At 43.6% G+C, this 22,149-nt stretch overlaps 1 protein-coding gene across 1 annotated transcript; it reads right to left on the bottom strand.

Moving 5' to 3' along the window:
• Positions 1–1,152: 1,152 nt before the first annotated feature.
• Positions 1,153–11,701, bottom strand: LOC126049520 (astacin-like metalloendopeptidase). The gene is made up of 12 exons (XM_049826011.1): positions 11,600–11,701; positions 11,343–11,367; positions 9,031–9,047; positions 8,256–8,280; positions 7,244–7,315; positions 6,108–6,242; positions 4,742–4,859; positions 3,764–3,942; positions 3,554–3,638; positions 3,033–3,160; positions 1,887–2,002; positions 1,153–1,464 (listed from the first exon to the last, which is right to left on the bottom strand). The coding sequence occupies exons 1-12, from the start codon at positions 11,666–11,668 to the stop codon at positions 1,153–1,155; spliced, it is 1,281 nt and encodes a 426-aa protein (XP_049681968.1). The 5' UTR covers positions 11,669–11,701.
• Between the last annotated feature and the right edge of the window lie 10,448 nt (positions 11,702–22,149).

The following is a 22,149-nucleotide window of genomic DNA, read 5'->3' on the forward strand; positions in this document are numbered from 1 at the left end:
AACTTAACTGTGCAGACAAAAGGAGGAGCACGCCGGATGTATAGAATTCATACGTTTATATGGCTTGGGGAATAAACTTTCTCAGGAAGATGAAAACTTCGATTCTTAATAGAATTAAATTTCATACTGATCCAAGCCAGAATAGGAGCAAAGTAGGAAACACATAATTTCAATATTCACAGAATAGGTTCTTCTTCATTAAGTCAGTTGTGGATACTAGGATTTCTTTTGGTCCTCACTGTAAGTGAAATGAGAGAATATTTAGCTTTCAGAGCTCTCTGAACAAACTGCAGTATCTCTAAAATATGGAAATGTTAAATCACATTTTATCTGACAACTATGACCGGTTTATAGTTGTTGACACATCAAAGTGGCGTGGGAAGTTTTCTTATTCTTCTTTCCTTCCATAACTACAACAAGCAAAAATAGATACTACAGAAAGACAACACAAAATTGCTGTTTTGGTTTGGGTGTACAGATAAATTACTGCATTTCAGTAGATTTATGCAAACTCTGTGTGCTTGTTCTTATCCCACAGCAAATACAAGGTCAGATGACATAGCTGAGCTTTCTTTTTTGCTAACTAAGGCAAGCTGCACCACTGTATAATTGTTGTAGGCTACCGATAGGCACACAGGCATTGCTTTATCCCAGGTGATACATGATAACTTGGAAGCCTGTGGTAACTAAGTTACATAGCTGTGGCCTTAGTTCTTAATTGAATGGGACTGAAGAAAATGTGGTTTAGGTGGGTACATTCCAGGGATCCCGACCATGGAAATACTGCCTCTCTTCTTGCCATGGGGCTGGGTGACCTGGTTCACCACAGTTCTGTCTCGTCCTCTGACCTGCGTGATTGAAAACTGCATCTTTTTCAGAGGAGCAATATATTTAAATACTGCATTATGATTTATTCTCTTTCTACTGTGCTAGCAACACTAGCAGTAACATTAAATTGATGTTACCCTCAATGGCACACACTTTGGAACGGCATGTGTCTGAGAGGCAAGGCAAACAGTGAATCACCTGGCTAACACCACTTCTCCTGAGCGTGGCCCCATCTGCCTGAATGAATAAATGGTATCAGCGTGGGACTGATCCACTATAGCAAAAGCAAGGTAGGAAGTGATGGCTCTTGTAGAGAGTATTTCCTCAAACAATGTTTTTCCTCTGTGAAGAGGAAGGTTGATTTGACACAGATTGGTTTTCTTTGCCATTCTCCTTGTTCTCAGACCTACCAGAAGTAAAGGTGGCTTGGAAACCAGCAGCTGAACCAGCACCGTCTGTGATAAACTCTACGAGCATAAGATTACTAGAAGCAACTACGTCACTGGGTATCTTTGATCCACAGGTCTTGTCCATTAGAACTGCAGAAGACTTGCTGGATCCATCATAAACTTTAACATAATCACCCTGACAGCCTCTGGTTCTCTGCAGCTCAAAGGCTTGAAAGTGCAGGGAAATCTGGAAGGGAAGAGAAAACCAGCCTTTAATATACACGTATGTGACTTCTTTCATGCAGCGTCCTTTAAAACAGACAGAATCTAAGCTGCAGCCAAGCCCAAACTGGAACTGCTTACCCAGCCTTGCCTCCCATCCCCTGAAGCTGCAGGGTTCAGGTCTAATGGGCCTGTGACTGAATGCTCCCATGCTCAGACTGCTTTGTCTTGATTTTGCAAACATGAAGCCCAACCTATGGAGGTTTTTCCAAATCGCAGCTCTGCAGTTGTCTTTGCCCATACCTGGCTTAAGGGCGTGAGGAAGTAGAGACTTGTCTGAACTCTTTCTCATGGAAAAGATCTTACCTGGCAACTGGTATGCAGACAAAGTGCAAAATGCTTAACATAGAGAGAAGGAAGTTCAGCCATATTCTAATCTGTGATTACCTTTCCAGATTGGGTTCGGATGAGCCAGACACAGTTGGTGTTATCTGAGTAATTTCTTGGGTGGTTGGCAGACCTTAGTGACCCAGATGCTGCATCGAGAATAGTGCTGCAGCGACCTGAGAAAGAAACAACGTTTGCTTCAGCACCAGGCTTGCAGAAACTTCCACTAATTTACAATTACAATCTCTTCAGAATGGTCTGGTCTCAATTTCCTGATCTGCCAGCATTAGTTTCAGAGTACTGGTACATCTGGATTAAAATGAAGAATCCTGTTGTCCTAATTTTCACATAATGCATAAGTATCTGCATCACAATGGAGAGTGAAGTAGTGCTTGGAAAAAGCATTAGCTTTTATTGATTAGCTCCATAGTTTAGCCAGGGATCTCTTTCCGCACCTCTATAAAAAGTGTGAGAGGTTTCAATTCATTGCAATTGGTGACATTGTTTTTCACTGAGATGCAGAAGTCAAGTGATGTTAGAAGAGTCAAGCCCAAATACGATGTCTCTGCAATGCTTAAATTCTAAGCTTAGGAGGAGGACTTGGGCTTCCCTCTGTGCAAGCAGTAATACTTTATTCATCAAGATTTTTTCCCCTTGACTGAATAAATTTCTTAGATTGTATGTGAGAATTTCTTCTAGCAGAGGTTAAAATTAAAGAGTTAAAGACACATACAAATTTAGAATGACAGCTTAAACATTTGAAAACTGGACAAGGCATCATGAAACCATTCCAGTTCAGAGAAACCTGCAACTGGTTTGGTTTGGCTCAGGTCTTAAATACAAACTGCAATGAGCAACAGAGATGTCTGGCTCTTTGTGGGGTTTATAGTTGTCTCCTGAAGTGTAAGAAACCAAATTACTCCAGCGAAGCATGCAACATGGTATGCCGTTAGGCCAGTTGCACAGTAGCCACTTATGCCAACAGTGAATGTGTTAATTTGGAGGCAGAAAGCATTTTCTCACTAATCACAATGTGCCTCCAGCTTCACCTTTGCATTCTCTCCCAGAGCAACCCTAATGGGTACCATGAATTTAGGACAATAGCCTCACAGTCTTTGATGAGAAACTGTTGCCTCTGCAGTGTGCCCAAACAACCTTGTGAAGAATCTGAATAGAAGATTGAAAGGGTGGCTTTGAGATACTTACTGCAATTGTAAAGTTTGTTGATTTTGGCCACATCCAGATTGCTCAGTCCCTGCCTCTGTCCAATATGTACTGATCCATCAGGAATTGGTACAATAGTTGCTTTCCCAGTGGTATTAGTGAATGTGTATCTGCAAAAAAAAACCCATGAAAAATCATGTTCTTTAAGTACAATCACTTCTTTCAGGATTTAATGGCATGCTTTGGAGGGAGAACAAGAATTGTACACGTTATTGTTGTGACTAACAACGCTGTTCAAATAGGTTTGGTTAAGATGTCCTGCAGTAAGCAGAGTCAATCTCAAGATGCCCTCCTTTGCTCCCAAGCTCAGCTGTGAATGGCTCCTTAATGGAGAGTTGAAGGATAATGAATTCATCTTAGAGACTCGCTTGTCTGAACTGACTCACAGTGTTTTTCTCAGAAGGGGAAATGGGGAAACTGGTAGTTAGGAGAGATGTATTATAGAAACTAATTCCAATGTAAGATTTGAGTTTCAACAAAAGCGATGCCATGCTGCTACTTACGGGCCATAGTGCATTACTGAGGAATAGTCATATGGAAGACCGAGGTTATTGGAGTTTTCAAATTTCTTGAAGTCTGGTCTGTCAGCTGTAACATATGATACTGTACTTAGAGTATGCTTCCTATCTACTCCCTTCAGGGAAGAAGGAAGAGCTGGGAACAGTAGGGTGTATCTCCATCACTTTCTGCATTGAGGGTTCAAAGGTACTGACCTGGGCTGATGTACTCCCACATGATCTTTACATGTTTATCCCTGTCACTTCGAGAATGTTCGTGCAAAAAGCCCAGAGCGTGGTCCAGTTCATGTTGAATTATTCCTTTCCACATGCAGCCTCCTTTCATCACAGAGACAGTCTGTCCACCTCCTACTTTCCCATAGTTCGACCAGCAGCTGAGAGAGGCATTGAACACCAGCAGAAGACTTATGGGATTTTTATTGTCAGGCAGGCAAAGGAACAGTATAGACAACCTTGCTTCATGCACGTCTTGTGGGAGTGGAAGGACTGATTTCTTCCTGTCCACTGTGATAGTCAGAGTCTACAGAAGGGCAAAACTGACCATGGCGTAGAAAACAACAAACAGTATGATCATTGCTAAAGGTTCCTGGAAGATCTTCATTAGCATGGAGGCTCCTGCATTCTGACTTTCCGTACCCAGTGAATTTAATTCCCTAGAAATAACTAAATAACTTTTTTTTTTTCCAAAATACTGGACACTATGTCAGAGCTGGAGCTAAGATGAATAGCACTTTCAAGCTAATGGGTGTTGAACGATTCTCTCACAGGCTTTAATTCTGACCTTGACAGCCAACTTGTGTGATTCAGAGAACTGTTTATTTCATAAGTTGAAATTAGTTTTGCCTGTGTAAATAAGAACTACAGTAATCTGTTATATGCTGTGCTCAAGCAGGCATTATACCACACAGAAAACATGAGCTTTGACATTCTTTCCACCTTAATGGTACTTTCCCATGATCTGCGTCACTTCTGTGTCTTCTGTGAGCCCCTGATCTAACTGCTGAGTCCTTGCACTAGCAAGGTATCCAAGGAGGATACCTTGGCACTGTGACAAAACATAAAGTTCCTTCTCTAAATCCATTCCCCTTTCCTCTCTAAGGTCACACAGAATGAGCGTAGTAAAGAATTGGAAAACAATGTAGAAATAACTTGTTAATTTATCATTTAACTCACCCATCTGCAGACTTAATGACGAGGTAGTCACGTTCTGTCTTGCGCTTCACAAAATTAATACAAGTCAGCGTTTCAAATTCTGCCATGGCATCATGAATCCCCTTTATGTGGCTTTCCTCTGGAGAAGAAAGGGTTAATTTTGAGGGTCACACAAGAACAATGGCAGGTGCCATTAAAATCTCACATGTGCTCAAAAACAGGGTAAATGAGAGACAGAAACATGAGCCTAGGGTCTTTCTTATGTTTTGCTCAGTGTCGTGGTTTAACCCCAGCCAGCAACTAAGCACCAGGCAGCCGCTCACTCACTTCCCTGCCCACCCAATGGGATGGGGAAGAAAATCAGGAAAAGAAGTAAAACTCGTGGGTTGAGATAAGAACAGTTTAATAGAACAGAAAAGAAGAAACTGATAATGATAATGGTAACACTAATAAAAGGACAATAGTAATAATAAAAGGATCAGAATATACAAATGATGCACAATGCAATTTCTCACCACCCCCTGATCGACACCCAGTTAGTCCCTGAGCGGTGATCCCCCCGACCCCACTCCCCCCAGTTCATATACTGGGCATGACGTCACACGGTATGGAATACCCCGTTGGCCACGTTGGTTCAGCTGCCCTGGCTGTGTCCCCTCCCAATTCCTTGTGCCCCTCCAGCCTTCTCGCTGGCTGGGCATCAGAAGCTGAAAAATCCTTGACTTTAGACTAAACATTACTTAGCAACAACTGAAAACTTCAGTGTGTTATCGACATTCTTCTCCTACCTAACTCAAAAACATAGCACTGTACCAGCTACTAGGAAGACAATTAACTCTATCCTAGCTGAAACCAGGACACCCAGTAATGAATTTCATTTAAGATATTAATAGCCTGGCACAAGATCCTCTTTATCCAGTTATTTGTCAAAATGGATTCAGGTGGGAGCTTTTTTTCTCAACTACTTGTTTTAAATTATAGTGGTGATTGTTGATGTATCTTCTGATGTGACACTTGGAGAGAGCTATGGGAAGCTATTTTGCTAATAAAAAGTAGGCCATCGAAACCACACTGCAATAGGTATGAACCTTATAAAGGCACGTATTCTGGCAGGTACCATTAGAGAGAATGATCGTTCTTGTCTCCAAGAGACCAGACCCAAAACATTATGGATGCAAACTTCTCAAGGAAATTTGATCTCTTTTCTTCTTCCTGTTCAGGTCTTTGTAATTTACAATTCATCCGTGCTTGCACAGTGCAAGTAAATCCTTAGAATTGATTTAATCAACTGTGTGGCCACTATAAGTAGGTTTCTACCTGAACCTTGTTGGATAAAATCCTTTTTTTTTTTAAAAAAAAAAAGAGCATTACTGAAATTTACACTCACCATAAGTAGGATCCAAGACATAGGGAACACGAACAATCCCATCACTGGACTGGGGCCAATTGCAATGGCGACAGCTGATGGCACTGCGACTCCTTTGTGGAACTATGTCACCTTCTTGCAAGTACTGAGAGCTGTCTGTGGTGAGAGAGACAGGGTGGAAATATCTGAGCCATAGATTGCTAAGCACACTTGGAAAAGTGTCACTCTCTACTCATCCTCCTTTTCTATTTTTCCCTAAGCATCTGCTCCTGGCTAGCATGAGAAATGGACTACTGGGCTAGATGGACATTATCTGCTTCCCTACCTTTGCTGCTGTGTCCTTAGCTAAGAGGAGAGGTGGGAATCTCCAACTCTGTTGGATGGGGTTGAGGCAAGACAGGGAATGACCGAAAGCAGTTGCAATAGTGAGAGGGATGCTGTGTTTTGATACTATTTCATCATCCATCGTGTGACACTGAATGAATGGCATTAAATATCTGCCCAGGAAGGGTGCTGGGCAAAGGCAGGAGGTGCCAATAAGGAAAACCTAGAAGGCAAGCAAACCAAAAAGAGAAGGGTGTTGTCTAGAGAAAACTAAGAATGTTTAGTGTCCATTTCTACAGACAGTAGTAAAGCTTCTGGAATGACTGCTGAAGGGGAAACTGTGAGAAAGACAAGCTGATAGAATGGGGAATGTTTGGAAGAATCAAAGAACAGGGAGTCTGGAGCAGGGAGCATGGAACTGACCGTAGCTTATCTAGGAGTCTGTACTACAAAGCCATACGATTGAATGCAAGCATCCCTTGCATTCAGGAAACAGGCAGTTAAATGCTAATGCATCCAAATATCCAAGTTTTCTTTTTATGTCCAAAGAATGACAAAGATGTCAAAGCTAAACCTGAAGAAGCTGCCTGGATAGTTCAGTTGCCTCAACACCTGGTATTATCTTCAGTATTGACACTATAGTTTTGAGATGCCGTAGGGCTTCAGCAGACCGCACAGTGGTCCCAGTGGCAGGTCTCTGGGCGTCTCTTACATGATGGTGTGTAAGATGGGAAAAATATCTGTTCGGATTTTGGTAAGACATTGTACCGCCCACATCACCCCCAAAAGCACCAAAGAGAGACCCATTATAAGCAGGTCTTTGGTGGCATTACCTTTGTTAACTTTCAGAATTCTGTTAAAAATAACTTCGTCCTCGGAGTCAGTCTCTGTTGGCGATGGAGATTCTGCACAGAAATACAAGGGTATCACTTTCTCATTCCCAGGGAAAATACAAATCGTGATTTTTAACCTGGTGAGTTTCCAGGAGCTCACTCAGATCGGGTGCTGATTACAGTGATGCATGTAAAACTCACAGAGCCTGTTTAGGGACTGGCATGGTGTTCAGTCATGTAGATATTTGCTCGGTGCCGCAGTCTTGTGAACCTCCCAGCTGTGGTCATTTTGGCATTAATCCAGACTCAAAAGCTATTCTCTTTCAATCTTTCCCTCTCTCCATCCCCCCCCATACCCATCACATGTTAAGGCCTGGACCTTTGGCTCTTATAAGTCTGTATTGTCCCACTCAAGTGGCCACCTGGCTGCATGGCTCCCTCTGTGCATTCAGACAGCACAGTTTTCCTTCTGCATGCCCACTTCACACTCAAACCCCCAACGTAAGACACCGGGAGCAAAAAAGGAAGGAGAGTAGTCCTGCTGCTTGCTGCTGGACGTGCTGGCCTTTTGGAAAAACCTTGAAACCAGTGAAATCGGAACTGCATTCTTATTCCACGTGTCGGAGTGATGTCCCCAGTAAGCCCAGCATCACAGACTCCTAGGCCTTACAAGTAGAATCACCCAACCCTGAGAATTATGCAATAAGTCTTGACACCAATAAAAAGCACAAGCACATGGCCCCTGCGCTTTCTGTAACCTTTGGAAGTGATTTAAGTCATGACAGAGCTATTTTTAGCAAAAGTAACAGCTGAGGTTTTTAGCAAGGCCAAGCAGTTGGCCACAACCAAGAGAGACTCTGCTTTGCATGAAATATTATGGTGAGTGCATTCATTTAAAATTTCTTCCTTAATATTAATTTGGGTTAAGCATGTGTTATTTTCTGGAGTAACTGGGTAGCTAACAGTCAGTATATCCTATCAAATACTTGTATTTAGATGGAATAATACATACCGTATATATCCTCTTGTGTAGTAACCTGCAAGAATGATGCATTATTATTATCTCACACTTCATACTATAACATAAATGTTAAATAATATAGCATGCAAAGGATCAAAGCTGTCCAGGCTACCACTGAAAGTATCTTTCACCAGCGCAGTCTCAAGCTTTTACATACTGCGCCACGTGTAAAGAAGTACCATGGTGTGGTAGATATTCTTCTTTGATGTCTTGGCAAATATGGATATCATAAAGGGAATCAGAACAGGAGACTCGGGAAATGCAATCTGAAGTGTGAAGTAAGTTTCAGATCTTCCAGCTTTACTTATGTCCCTGCTAGTAGGAGTGCAAGGTTGATGAAATCGCCAATGAAGTCCTCCCAGTATCCCAGTATCCCAGTACCCCCTGTAACAGCAGGGTGACACAGCGGTGAAAGGCCGTGGTACATGCTGCTTCTAGGGAACTGTGGAGCTGATATCCAGCTGTGGGATCAGGTCTGTAGCAAAACAGATTGCCATACTTCCCTTGCCTTGTATAAATAAGAAGCGAGTTTGAATTTTCTCTGTGACCCCAGAGAAGGCAAAAGCTTCCTGGGATGTGAGCTATATGTGGGTATAGCGCAGCAATAAATGGAATAAGCATGGAAACGGCTCACACTGTTACACTGTTGATTTGGGAAGACTTTCCTGCACAGATGGAGTTACAAGTGGAGTACATGAGTCTTGACCTCACTTTCCACAATGCTGAACCCCAAAGTGATCAAAAGCGCTGATTTAGCTGTCCTTACCTCAGTAGGTTCTGTTGCTGCAAAAAAGGAAGGAAGAAAAAGATAAGCAAAAGGGGCAAATTAGATTCTGAATGCAACTTCACAGCGTTCAATAGCATGGGCCTCCTCAGCCACGGGAATGCCTTTGGCAGGTCCCTTTGCTTGGAGGGGAACCGGGTGCACTAACCAGTGCATAGGCACAGAAATTAAATTGATGTTTAGACAAAAATGCTATGAAAATTCTTAGTAGATAGTGCTGAGGTACAGAATCCTGGTCATTTACCATCTAAGAATCAGCAAAGCATTTTATCAGTGTCAGTGTGGAAAATGACAAAGGAAACTAGGGACAAAAATGACGCTTTGTCCCTAAATTTCACTGCAACAGGTGCAGGCTAACCAGCCTGACAATCCTCTCTGGTTTTACAGTGTCAAAGAGTAAAGTTATAAAATGGGATGAAGGTTATAATTTAGCACGGGGCAAACAATCTCAGCTTCAGTATGTACCTGACAGCAGCTGGGAACCATTCTGAGTCCTAAGGCGTCTTTCTAGGGTGACGTCTTTTGATTTCTACCAAATGTCAGTTTCTAGATACAAACATGGAAGTGAAAATCTGATCTGATATAGAAATTGCTGAGCAGAAACTTCTTTGTTATAATGTCGTAAAAGTTTAGAAATTGCAAGGACCTCCAGAGGTCATCCAGTTCGTCTGTTTTCCCCAAGGCAGAAACAGCTTTATCTGTGTTACTCCTGACCACAGTTTGTTTGACCTGTTCTTAAGTGTGATGGATATGCCGCAAGCCTTTCTGGCAATCTCTTCCAGTTTGCCAATAATTGCACTCTTCCTTGTCAACATATAAAGCCATTACTTTTTTTTCCTACCCAACACTGACACAGAGAACACTTATGCAAATAGTTCTTATTTCTAAGCCTATCCATGTTCCTTACTTTTTGACCATGCTTTTTCAATAGAAGATGTGCCAAGCTCTGCCACACCTTGCAGGACCTTTCCCTTTTCACAGCGGTTATTGCCCAAACGTACTGAGGGGACTTCCTCCTATTCAGAATCTCTCTAGAACCTGCAACAGAATTGCTTTTATTGAGCCAAAAAGGGTTCGGTCTGTCTTTGAGACTGTTACTTTGGTTACAGGGCAACAGAAGTCCACTGTAATTATGGTGGTTTATTATAGGAAAGTTCAGTCAGTTCCCACCAGCTGCATCAGAGAGATCCGTGGCATCTAAAAAAATTCTGCAAGGAAGCACATTTTTGAAATGGGTTGACCGGATTCAGAATTCATGCACCCAAGAGGCACTAGATGAATTGGCTAGTCAAAGTCTGTGGAAATTAGGCTCCAGATTCCTAGGCGCATAAAGCCTCCAACCCCTTTTTAAAACCCAAATGAGGCATCACAGAAGGCATCTGCCATGTCCTTGATCAAATGAACATCTGGTGCGATACAGCTTTCAAAATGATACAGTTCACATTTTCCCTGCACTGTAAATACCGAAAGATGTCTCAAAAGGCACAAAAAGCAGTAACAATGGTAAATTAAAACTCATTGTATGCGTTTGTTCCAGTAACTCTGCAACTTTGAGTCCCAGCGACTGACTACTTTAAACTTGAGCAAGCGTGTCCCTCGGCCAGCTCCAAATAAACCCAGCAGTAATTTTACAACAACCCTTTGCTGCCGTGCCATAAATGACAGCTCAAAAGAAGAATTAGTCAGTTTTCATTAGCCACTTAGTTGCTCTGACTATGTCAAGCAAATTTTTCCAAGGCCTCTTCCTCTCACAACACATCACCCCCGACCTGGCAGTTTCTTGTTGTAGTTAAAGTCTGCCTACGGATTTATTTCCGTTGACCTTCTCTGGAGATGTGCAATTACCACCTTCTGTTTTGTGAGTTGACAAAAGCTGTTCAGCTGAGCCTGCACTATTTGTTTTCTAACCCAACACAAAGCAAAGCTTTCTCTGATGCCTGACATCCCTTTCTCTTGCTGCTGCACCAAGGTAGGCAAGGAGGCAAATGAGTAACACTCAATTTAATGGAAGAGTATCAAAATGTCTTATTAAAATTTTATTTTCAAGCCTGTGAAAGCACATCTAAATTAACCTAACAAACCACACCCCTGAAGTATGTGTAAGGCACATCCGTGTGAAAATACATCTGCTCTCAGCCCAATAACAGATGGGGAAACATGGCCTTATTCAAAAGGCCTGAGAGTCAGTACTTTCTCATGCTCTAAAGCCAAGTCACTCACACACTACCAAAGTGTGTGATACACAGCCAAGAAGTAACAGTTGTCTTTAAAAATGCAGCATAAATCCTACTTACTTGTTGTGCTGTTTCCATAGTTCTCCTGCAAAACCAATAAGTAAAAAGCATTATTCTTCCATAGCTCATAAATGCAGCAACAGTAGCATCAAAATCAGGCCAAAGGGAGGAACTAAATTATTAGATTGGCTTTATATATTATTATATTACTAATCTTTTTCTTGCAGGAAATTCATCAAAATGGGGTTCCACAGCTTCGCTCCGGGAAGAACAGGTCGATTAGAAGACAGAACACGGTTGCATGGAGCTGCTCTCACCTGAATAGGGAAGCCCAGGATAGCGTGAAGCAGAAATGGAGCGAAGACTAGGAACATCTTCAGATCCATTCTCCGGTCCTGACAGACTACCAGTGCAGCGCGTGTCCTTATCTCTGCCCGTTCAGGAGTGCTGCCGCTAGATATACCAGCAGAGCCTGCTCTGCCAGGGCTGAAAAAACCTGCACCAGCCAATGGGGATCCTAGCAGGGAGCAAACTTCTTTCACAGCCTCAACAGCCAGTTTAGCCTCTGGGCATCTCCCTGTGCAGTGCTATTGCTGTCACCGTGATCTATAGCATCCCGCGTCTTCATACTGTCACTCATGCTGGAGCAGCCTCACGCTTGTGCTGCCATGCACCACTTCTGCTCCTTGGAGGATCTTTCCTTAAGTGTTCCGTTTCACTGAGACCACATAGGATGCCCTTTGTTCCTGGATAACTTTCCAGAGTACTGTATCGTTGGGATTTCAGATGGTAGGGTGACTTTTTTCTTTATGTCACAGAAAGCACAGAAGGCCATGACAGTATTGCGTTACTTTGGAACATGCAGCACGTCACTACTCAGTGAGTAGTGTCTTGTGTCTTCCCTAAGAAGAAATCCTCCATCCTCTCAGCTTATAGTTCTCTAAGTAGAATTTTTATTTCCTCCTCTGCTTTCTTTCATAGCATCAGGAACATTTCCTGTGTTCCATGGATTCTGGCAGTCTGACACCTGTAGGTGCCCTCGTGAGCTTTGTGACCAGCAGTCAGAGAGGGGGGAAAAAAGACAGCAGCAGCAGAAGCAGCACTTACTTACTCATTTTGAGAATGATTAACAGGTCTGCTGCTCGCTGGAGTGCACTTCTCCAGAAGTGGATGTAGGAAGCAGTGAGCAGACCTAGCAAAAAATGCTTGTAGGAGGTAAACCAGCAACCACTGAGCCTCTTGTCACAGCACCCTCTTGTAGCAGCAAAGCTCTGCTTGCTAAACCGATTGCTGAGGGTGCTGTAGCTGGGGAATTCTCTGGTCTCTGACACACGCTTGTTTTGTGTCAGAGTACATTTTCCACGCGTGGGGAAGGACACTGAATTATAGAATGTATAGATTCTGTCTCTAGACCATACCAGTGCTCAGGTACCCTCAGAGTAAGTTTTGCACACACTCACACTGTTATTCCTTCTTTCTGTATCGAGTAAGATGTTCTGTAAGTTATCCATGTTGGTGAATGAATCAAGAAGCAGCAGAGGGCTTTCTGCCTGTTTGTCTCCAAATCATACCCAGTCAAGGCTAGGAGTTACAGGGAAATGTAATCTGAATTGCACTGGTGGGGATTACTCTTCATTTTAGTGAACAAAAGTTCACGGTCACACACTGTTGACTTATTTTAGCTAAGTCTGGACTGACAAAGTCCAGAGGGAAACTTTCATTACCCCCACAGGGAGGCAGCATAGGGGAATACTACTTTTACCTTTCCATCCCTTCACTCTGGCTGAAGTAAGGTATGTCCTGGGCACCAGACAGTAAAAAGCAGGGTAGCACAGGGTCCTTGCGACCATGAAAGAACAGAGATCAAGCAGGCATTGTCAGCATGCTAATCCTGCTGACACAGGCAGTCTGTGTGTCCTCTGTGCGCATAAATATTTGCGCTAAGCAATGCTAAGTGCCTTTCTTCATATTTGTGTTTCATAGGGATGAAAATCTTCCTTGGAAGCAAAGTTGTGCAGCTCTGGTCTGCAGTCCAGGTTTCTCACTCAATACAGGGGCAAAACAAATCTCAGTCATGCCAGATGCCTTGGTGTGCCAAAACCATACCAAAAAGGCACCGCAGAACGGGGCTTGCGTACAATCTCCTTCTGTTAGAATTTGGGGGGAAAAAAGGAAAGGTCAGACTGCTCTCGGGGAAAACCTGTCCAGGAGCAAAAAGAGGCATCAGAGATAGAGAGGGAATAAAACAAAGTTAAAAAGCAAGTTGGGAAGGTTGGTAACCTTAGCACCTTTGTAGCATGTTATTGGGAAAATGCTACAGTCTCCTGAGTGACTGGTTAACTGCCTGTGCTCAGGAAAGAGCGAGGCAACTGGGCTGGCAAAAAGGATGCTGCACATTTTATGCTGGACATGTTAATATGCCGAAATATTAAGCAGTTCACCAGATTGCCGCATGCCACCTTTTCCATATGCTAACGCTAGCGATGACGGGGGAGACTGCTGTTACGATCAAGAATGCGGCTGTAAATGCTACAGCTGGCAAAGTAAGCACAACAGAGCAGAGCCAGGGGGAGTGCTGACATGCCTGCTGCCTGTCCTGAAGATCCTATCAGCTTTGGTTTGTGCTGGCTATTTAGATTCAATATTTGGTTGTTTTCCTAAGTGTGGTATTCACGGGGGAGGAATTGTCAGAAGTCCTGTTTTCACTAATCAAAAAATATTTCTTTTTTTTTTTTGAGATATTGCAAAAATAGGACAGGGTTTTACCAGTGCAGTAAAGGTGGTACCTGTAGCTGCAAAAGTGCCACAGAAATTGTCTCGAACATTTAGGAACCAAGCTAGGACTTCGCAAAGAGAAGCTGTCTTTGCATGTATAGAAGAAAAGCATGTGGGAAATTTTGTCAAACTCGAGTGCTTCTGTCTGTATATCCCAGTTTCTGGTGGACAGTAGGGACCACACAGATTTTGCAGCTGTGAACAATGATCGGCAGGTGTCCAAAACCAACAACAAAATGTCAAGAACTACTTGGACAGTGTCACAGTCTGCGAGAAGTCTGTCAGCAAAAAGAGCACTGCTCCTGAAAGACCGCTAAAAAACTTGGAGTTATGCCTGAGGACATACGCTGATTTGCAGAGACCTGTACGCATAACCAAGAAAAGACCTTACAGACATACTGCTGAGAAAATGTATTTTCTCTTCTGTTGCAGATGGGAGTTCACTGTAAAGTATACGTAGCCAAAATCAAAACAGCAGGTGTATAAAAGTTGCAACACTTCTGCAGATATCTTTCAGATTATGCTCAGTCGTGTGTCATTTAGTCATATGTGTTGTACAATTATTATTCTCTTTGGAATGTTTCATTGTAAGCAGCTCCCAAAATACAATGTAAACCATCAAGACCTAGTTACAAAAAAGAAATAAAGTGTCTATTACGGCTGTTTACTAACCTCTGGAACTACAAGCTACTAATTGCTGTGTAGTAAAATGCAGGAAAAAAATAACTCGAGGAAATAAGAAAATAGACACGTTTATGTTGAACAGCTTATGAAAGTTATGCAGTAGCTACCATACCCAATTCATGGTAAGATATTAACAAATCTTAAAGGTTTTAAATCATCTGGCTTTACCAAAACCAACCATTGAAGGGATGGTATGGCCCACAACACGTAACTGAAATTGCTGTGGATTGGCGTCACATAAATAAACACCACACAATCGCATTTATACTCTGGGGTTAATGACAAGTCTGAACCAGGAATATATTCTTTTAGACAGAACCGCTCAATATCATCTCTCAGGAATGTCTGCTTTGTGGGGCATTTCGGTATTTTGGCTCACTTTTAGTTGGAAGAGGAATTCTGGTTTCAGCTCAGTGCTGGGCTCATTCGTCCTGAACCCCGGTGCCCTGGCCAGGAAGCCTGCTCCCATGCACTGCTTCCAGCTCAGTGCTTTTTAGTCTCCCTCTCACTAATTCCAGGTGTCACAGCACTCCATCACACAGAGTTCACTTCCTTTTCTGTCGTATCTTTATTATCAGATACTTTTCAGATATAAATCAGTCCTCACACAAGCTTTTTCTATGCTGGCTTAAAGGACTTTCAGCCCTTTGGTCTTTCTTGTAACTCAATTTGTCTTGATTCTACAATCCCATTTTAATTCCTTCCGATTGCCCATACCTTTTTGGTAATGCAGTGATAGGAGCAGATAATTTCAGTTGAATTCCTGTCGGCCAGTACTGCACTTTGCTAGTTGAGACTATTATTGAAGCACTGGCAGCTTCTGAGGGTTTCATAGGTAACCAGCAGAGACTTCAAATCCCTGTACAGAAGACTGACATGTGTCATAAAAGACAACTCTAGATAAGGCAAAGTGCAGTTAGAAGCTCTTTTCCCACACCTGAGACCACACTTGTTGAATCAATAGATTTACTTGTCTTTCATGTCTCTCTCCACGCTTCTTTGGATCCTCCTTCCCAGAGAAGACCTGGAGTTGCTCCATACGATTCCTACTCCGCTTTCTGCTGTGCTTCCGATTTCTGAGGGGCTCCTGAGGGATTCCCATGTCCTTGCTAACACCATCTGTAGCAATGAATCCGCATGGTCTGCAGATTCCTTAGCAGAGCACTTACAACCCCCCCATGATACTAATGACTAGCTCCAGCTGCAGTCCCAGCCCTGGCAGTGTTTCTGTGACACAACTCACACCTGAATGATGAACATCGGCTTGCTATTGATCCGTCAATTTGCTATTCAAAGAGCCAAACCTAGAAACTTGGATGTTCAGTCCGTCATCAGAAGAAGAGGAACAATGAAGAAAAAGATTTTTTTTTTTTTGTGATGGATTGTTCTTTACAGATGAAAAATATGCAGTTAGCAAAAAAAAAAAAAAAAAACAAACCAAAAACAAAAACCCACCCCAAAACCAAAACCTAGTAAAGAAAAAATTGGAAAAGTCAAAACAAAACATTGTAACTTCTAAAATAAATGTTGAAACAAAGTTGATTTTCATTTCAAAATCAGATTTCAAGGCCAAATTTAGCAAAACATAATTTAGCAATTAAACTAGCATTTGTAATGACGTATGATCCATGATTATTTGGGCTGAGGGAGGGGAATGGAGGTGATGAAACTGGAACTTTAATTTGGACAACTCTAGTAATGAACTTCTGATTGTCTTGCAAAAAAACAACAAATTCCTTTCTTTTATCAGGAGAAGCCATCTGATTTGTCTGCTGCCCTTAGGTGAAGAAGGAACGGATCAAAGGTTTTACATGATGTTTCCAGCCTGCAGAACAACGTCGGGCTGATTGCAGAGGAATCCCTGCGATGGGGTAAGGTGCGAGAGCTGTCGGAGAGCAGTGCCTGAGGTTATCTGTGGTCTCTCTGCCCTCTGAAGGGACACATGCCATCCCCCGTCCACGTAGAGCGCTGGGGACGTCTCCTCTCTGCCTCTCCTTGTGACACATTGAGCAATGCCAGCCAGCTCCCCCGCTTGGTTTCACCTTCTGTGAGAATGGGTCTCCTCTTACTAACGGGTAGCTTTTGGCCACAGTAATGTGCCATGGAAGTGACCTTTGTGAACGCTTCTTTCGGGATTTAACTAAGGGAGTCGAAACATCATCTCCTGTCTGCTTTTCAGATGAGTGCATGGGAGCTGGCTGCGTGTGCTGTAAGTGAAAAGCACCACATCTCTGCCTTTACGGGACACAGATCTGCCTGATAAAGTCTGGTGGTTATCCTAGTCATTGTCTCTCGTCCTGGAACAAATATGCTCCCATACACTATCATCACCGTCAGCTAGCCACGCTTCACCGACTTTTTTTTTTTTTTCTTCCTCTTTACCTCATCAGAAGGGCTGTCTGTACTGCCTATCTCAACACCTTTGCCTGTTACTCATTTACTGGCTTCCCAGTCCTCTCTGCAGGACTTTTGCATTTTTCACCGGGAGTCTCGAGAAGATGTTTTCGGACTTACTGTGTTTTTCTGAATGCCAATTCCCTGCGCAATGTGAGCCTCGCCGTGAGTTACACCCATTTACCAGCTTAGCGTATGGCTTTGCTTCCTCTTCTGGGAGGATAATTTGTAGCTCCTGTCATGCCTCCTAGGCAGGTGAGTTTGGACACCTTCCCCTGCTACTTCTGGCTTTATCTGGATCCACAGAGAAGTACTTTAGGAAAAGTTAAAGCATAGCCCTTGCAGCCCCTGTCTTGTTTTAAGAGAGTTGCTATCCGGGCACGCAGTAGTGACTAAATATTGACATTGGAAAGATTGCCTGATAATAAACTTTAAACTACCAAATAACAAAGAATCTGCTTGTTGCTCCTGAAGTCTTTTGCCAAAGAGAACATTTGCCCCCAACGAAGAAACCATTGATCTTTGACAGCCTTGCCCACCGTAAGGGATGCGGCGCGGGTTCCTGGGCACGGCAGGACAGCCTGCAAGTTTGTTTTGCTTGTCGTCTGTCGTGAGCACATTAGCAAAAAACCCGGTGGGTCTCAGACAGCCAGACGGAGGGGCACGGTCTGGCCCGAGGGCCAGGGGGTCCGGACTGTGGACCAGCAGGACCTGCCACCCCATCAGGTCGGACAGAGCAGCAGAGCTGGGGACAGCAGGGCGAGCGACTGGACTAGCAGGTTTGCTCAAGGGAGGCTGGAAAAGGGCTGGAAGAGCTTGCAGTGGGTAGGAGAAGAAGGGTGGGAGGCCGAAGGCTTCCCTGCCCCGTGCCGGCAGAGAGTCCCTGGGCTGGTTTGCGCAGCGCAGCCTCAGCCTGGGCCAACCACCCCCGTCGCCTCCCGTTGCTGCTGTTTAGCTTTTACAAGGAAATAATTCACATTTTAAAATCTACGACTACAACTCAAGATTTAACCGTGTCGTCTGTCACAGGAAACCCCCCCTTCATCCTCTTTCAGTTTCGGAGGGCTTCCCATTCCTCAAGGAGCAGAAAATCACCTCTTTCTTTGTGCCGTGCTAGGGCTTCTGCTATCAGCACATACAAATGCGCCATAAATCATTATGGATTTACCCTTCCAGCACTCCCATCTGGAAAGGAAATAAGATTTTTTTTCCCCGTTTCACAGCAGGAGGACCTGAATGTGTACACATGCGCGTGTACCCCTCTCCCCCTCCCATTACTGATTTGCTCCAGGTCACCCAAGAACTGCAGGGTTTTCCACCCCAAGACCTGGAAGCATCCCGGAGGAGACGGGTGCCAGTCCGATACCTTCACCATTCCCTTCGGGAAGAAAGGACCTAACAGGGAGCAGAGGATGGCTGCTACCCGAACCATGACCAATCTATCTGTGATGCTTCCCAGGGGAGCTGTGGCTCCATTAACCTTGGCTTACAGCTGTGATTACATTAAAGAAAAAGCTTCCAAGGGGGCCTCTCTTTTCCACTCATCTGCGGTGACTCTGCCATTAGTTATTGAACACATTAAAGGGACATTGCCACATGTTCTACAATTACCATTTTTCAAGCACTTACCAGTGTTCTTTCTGTTGCTTGATGAGCACGTCCCTCTCCTTAGAGAACTTGCAGTTTAAATATAGAGGCTGCCTTGAGATCTTTTGCTGGACAGAAAAGCCTAGCTATGGTTTCATATTTCATTTATTTTAGATTTCTGTAATTAGCTGATAGATGTGTGCATGGCCAAACTTTAATCTGAGGGCTTTCAAGTCTAGGCTTTTGGCTTCAGGTTCGTCTTTGCTGTAATTTCAGTTCTCCTCAGTGGACTCAGCTTTGGCTTTCATTTCACAGGCTCGTATGCAGGAAACCCATTTATTTGTACTGGAAGATCTGAACTGCTGCTCTGGTTTCTTACAGGGATGATTCTGTTGTGGATCTGCAAAAGACACAATATGTTCAGCAACAAATCAAGGTCAAGGCACTCTGAGAAAGCTTCTACTTAGAGGTCTGCTCCCACCTTTTACATATGTATCTGCCTTCTATCTCTGATAAGGAATGTCAGAAAGAGGGTCTCTGAGGATATTTGTATTCCTCCTTTAAATAAATTCTTTTTTTTTTGTAGGAAATTGAAGAAGTGGGTGATGTGGAATATTCAAAGTGGTTAGTTTCTGCAAAGGAGAGAAGGGTGGAGTATTTAGCACTTTCTTTATTCTGATAATCTTTTCTGATCTAGAAGAGAGAGAGGCCCATGTGTTACTCATTTTGGACCATCATAAAAGGGAGAAGAGAATGCAGAGTTCATCTCTCCAAGAATTTATGAGGGCCATAGAGGCAGTGTCTGTGGCCTGCCATTAGATGAATTATGGCTCTACCCTCGGACCACTGCAATTCTGGTATCTTGAGATTTGATGAAGAAACAAGCACAAAGGCGCTGGTTTATGTGATGACATAACTAAAAAAACCTAAAATGCAAATAGAAAAAAAAATTGTATGCATCAAATGATCAAGTCAACCTTTTTACCCAATTAACCAGGAAAACTTTGCCATTTTGTGCCTAATGATGCAATTAACTGGGCAGCAGTCTTGACCCACCAGTCCTCCCAGTAGCAGGACCACATGCATCTCTGCTGACGGGTATACGTGATTAAAGCACTCACAGACTGAAGCTCTTTGCTGTCAGTGAAGGCAGTTGGCCCAAATTATGAGCTGTTATGAGACAATGATATCTCTTCCACACGCCTGAGTATGGTTACTGTAGCAGATGGTTTGACTGCTATCCTGGGGTGATTTGGAGTAGCCTTTCATTAAGCAGTATTTTCACTTAAATTCCTCACACTCTGCTGCTTGCACATACATCTTTGCTATCAGCCACTTGCTAGGGGTAACAAACCAAGCTGAGGAAAAGGGAAGCAGTGGTGTTTCTCCAGAGCGATAGACAGGCCCTGTCACACTTTGAGTGCATTTCCCATCAGAATGGGTCATTCCCCCAGGCAACTCTCCTGTCCCAGCCCAGGTTCCTGCAGGTGGTCAAGGGGCTCCCTCACCTCTCTCCAGGGCTTCTCCTGCCCTACGCCACTGAAACTGCCAAGGACTCGCAGCTCTTCTTCTTGGTGGGACCGCAGCTGGGAATGAAGGTCTGAGTCCATTTGGAGCTCATATGTTGGTTGTGTGTCCTTCCGTGAAGTAAAAGTGAGGAAGCGGGGGGGAACAGCAAGCTGATCCTTATACTGAATATCTGTCCGGGTTTGCAGCCCTCCACTCGTGCCTAAATGTGTTCACCTGGCCAGGTCTGGAGGGGAGCGACAGAAAAGCTGGGGAGAAAATGGGACACTGCCACCTCTTTACCTTCAGCTTGGCAGTAGCTGCTTCTCATCTGCCTTCCTTGTCCCTCATCTTTCGTTATGTTGCAGGGCATGGGGGAGGAAGACCTCCTAACTGAGGTCTGGGCTCTGCACCCTGTCTTTAGCCTTATGATCACTCTAGTAGCTGAATTTCTGATTTTGCCAAAGACCATTGCCGTGTTTGGAAATGATCCTGTTTTGTGGCAATGGAGCCAAAAGGTTTTTCTCCTTTCTTGTGACATGCCAGAGGTCTGGGTTAGAAGATTAAGATACAAATTTTGCAGCTCTGGGTGAAGAGAGTCCATCTGAGCTCCTCCTCACCTAGACGACTACTTGGGTAGTGCTGCAGAGTACAGCATTATCTACGTTGTTGTTTTAAAGAAAGTAGCCGCCCCTGAATCTAATCATAGTGTGTCATTTCTGTGTCCTGATCTGTGCAGAGCTAGCCAAACTGGGAAAAGAAGTTGTAGGCAGCCATCTCTCCTACACGCCTTGCCATGCAACTGGTGAAGATTACACAACTGTTCCTGTCCTAGAGGCAGGAGCTGACCTTTCCCTCCTACTGTCTGGTACCAAGCGTGTCTCAACTTTGAACAGAAATTTTGACATAAGATTCATGTATTTTGCCACAATTTAGGTGAAATGCAAAATTTAAACTTTGTTGGAACAAAAAGTCTTTCTCTCCTAAGTCATAGCTTTGGGGTGATTTAATCTTCATCACATATTTTTGTGTGATAATGCCACAAAACATCTCCAGTGGAATTGATACTTCAGAGGAGTTAGGCTGTATGGACAGCAACAACCTGGCACTGACCAAGGAGATGCAAATTGCTGCTGATATGATATGTATGATATGTCATGCTGGGGACATCCAAGATATACGGGCTTGAGTGTTGAGGGCTATTGACATGTAACTGGTGGTGTGACAGAAGATGTTGGATGGTGAAGGCAACTTGGATGGGAAAATCATGAGTTTTAATATGACTGTGTTAGACTTAAGCTCATACGAAGTCTCTTGGGAGAAGTCATCGGTGTCAACCTGAGATTTCACATTGTAAGAAGACAGATCAGTCAGATGTTGGTATGGGGTCTGTAAACTATTTATGAAATATGACAGTGGAAATGGCTCAGGAAAAGATCAGGTGGAGATAAGGTATAGAAGAAGAATTATCTATTCTCTCAATAGACAAGGGATTCTCATATGCTGAGGGCAAGAGAAGAAGACCTACAAAATGAACAGATAGAAAAGCACGAGGAGAAAGAGGAGGGAAAGGTTTACAAAAGTAGAGGGAGGATGTAACTGAGTTTCAAAAGTCACAAATGTGTCCAGGAAAAAAGGATAGAGTGAGCTGGCCAGTGTAACCACAGCAGTGGGGTAGAGACTGTGGAAACCAGCGTGGAAACAACTGAGTCAGTTAAGGGAATTTGCAATAGGGGTTTTGCTCTTCACCATAACCGTGTCAGATTTCCTCCTACTTTACCCAGGGAAGAGCCTCTGACCCACTTTGCAGTTTTGCAGCTGGAAGACAATTTGCTCAGGAGTTTTGAGTGGAATTATGGAACAGCTGAGGACACAGGGCTTCAAGTCAGGGAGCCCAGTGGGGAGAGGACAGTCCTCTCTG

This window comes from Accipiter gentilis, chromosome 22, assembly GCF_929443795.1.
Source record: "Accipiter gentilis chromosome 22, bAccGen1.1, whole genome shotgun sequence".
Classification (NCBI taxonomy): domain Eukaryota; kingdom Metazoa; phylum Chordata; class Aves; order Accipitriformes; family Accipitridae; genus Astur; species Astur gentilis.

Bases quoted from the DNA above. Each gene is read 5' to 3' on its own strand.
- LOC126049520 (XM_049826011.1), bottom strand. From the start codon at position 11,668: ATGGATCTGAAGATGTTCCTAGTCTTCGCTCCATTTCTGCTTCACGCT. The intron at 6,243-7,243 runs GTAATGCCACCA...CTCTCACCACAG, and splicing joins AATTCTGAAAGTTAACAAAG to ACAGCTCTCAGTACTTGCAA. The intron at 3,639-3,763 runs GTCAGTACCTTT...CATATGTTACAG, and splicing joins GTGGGAGTACATCAGCCCAG to CTGACAGACCAGACTTCAAG.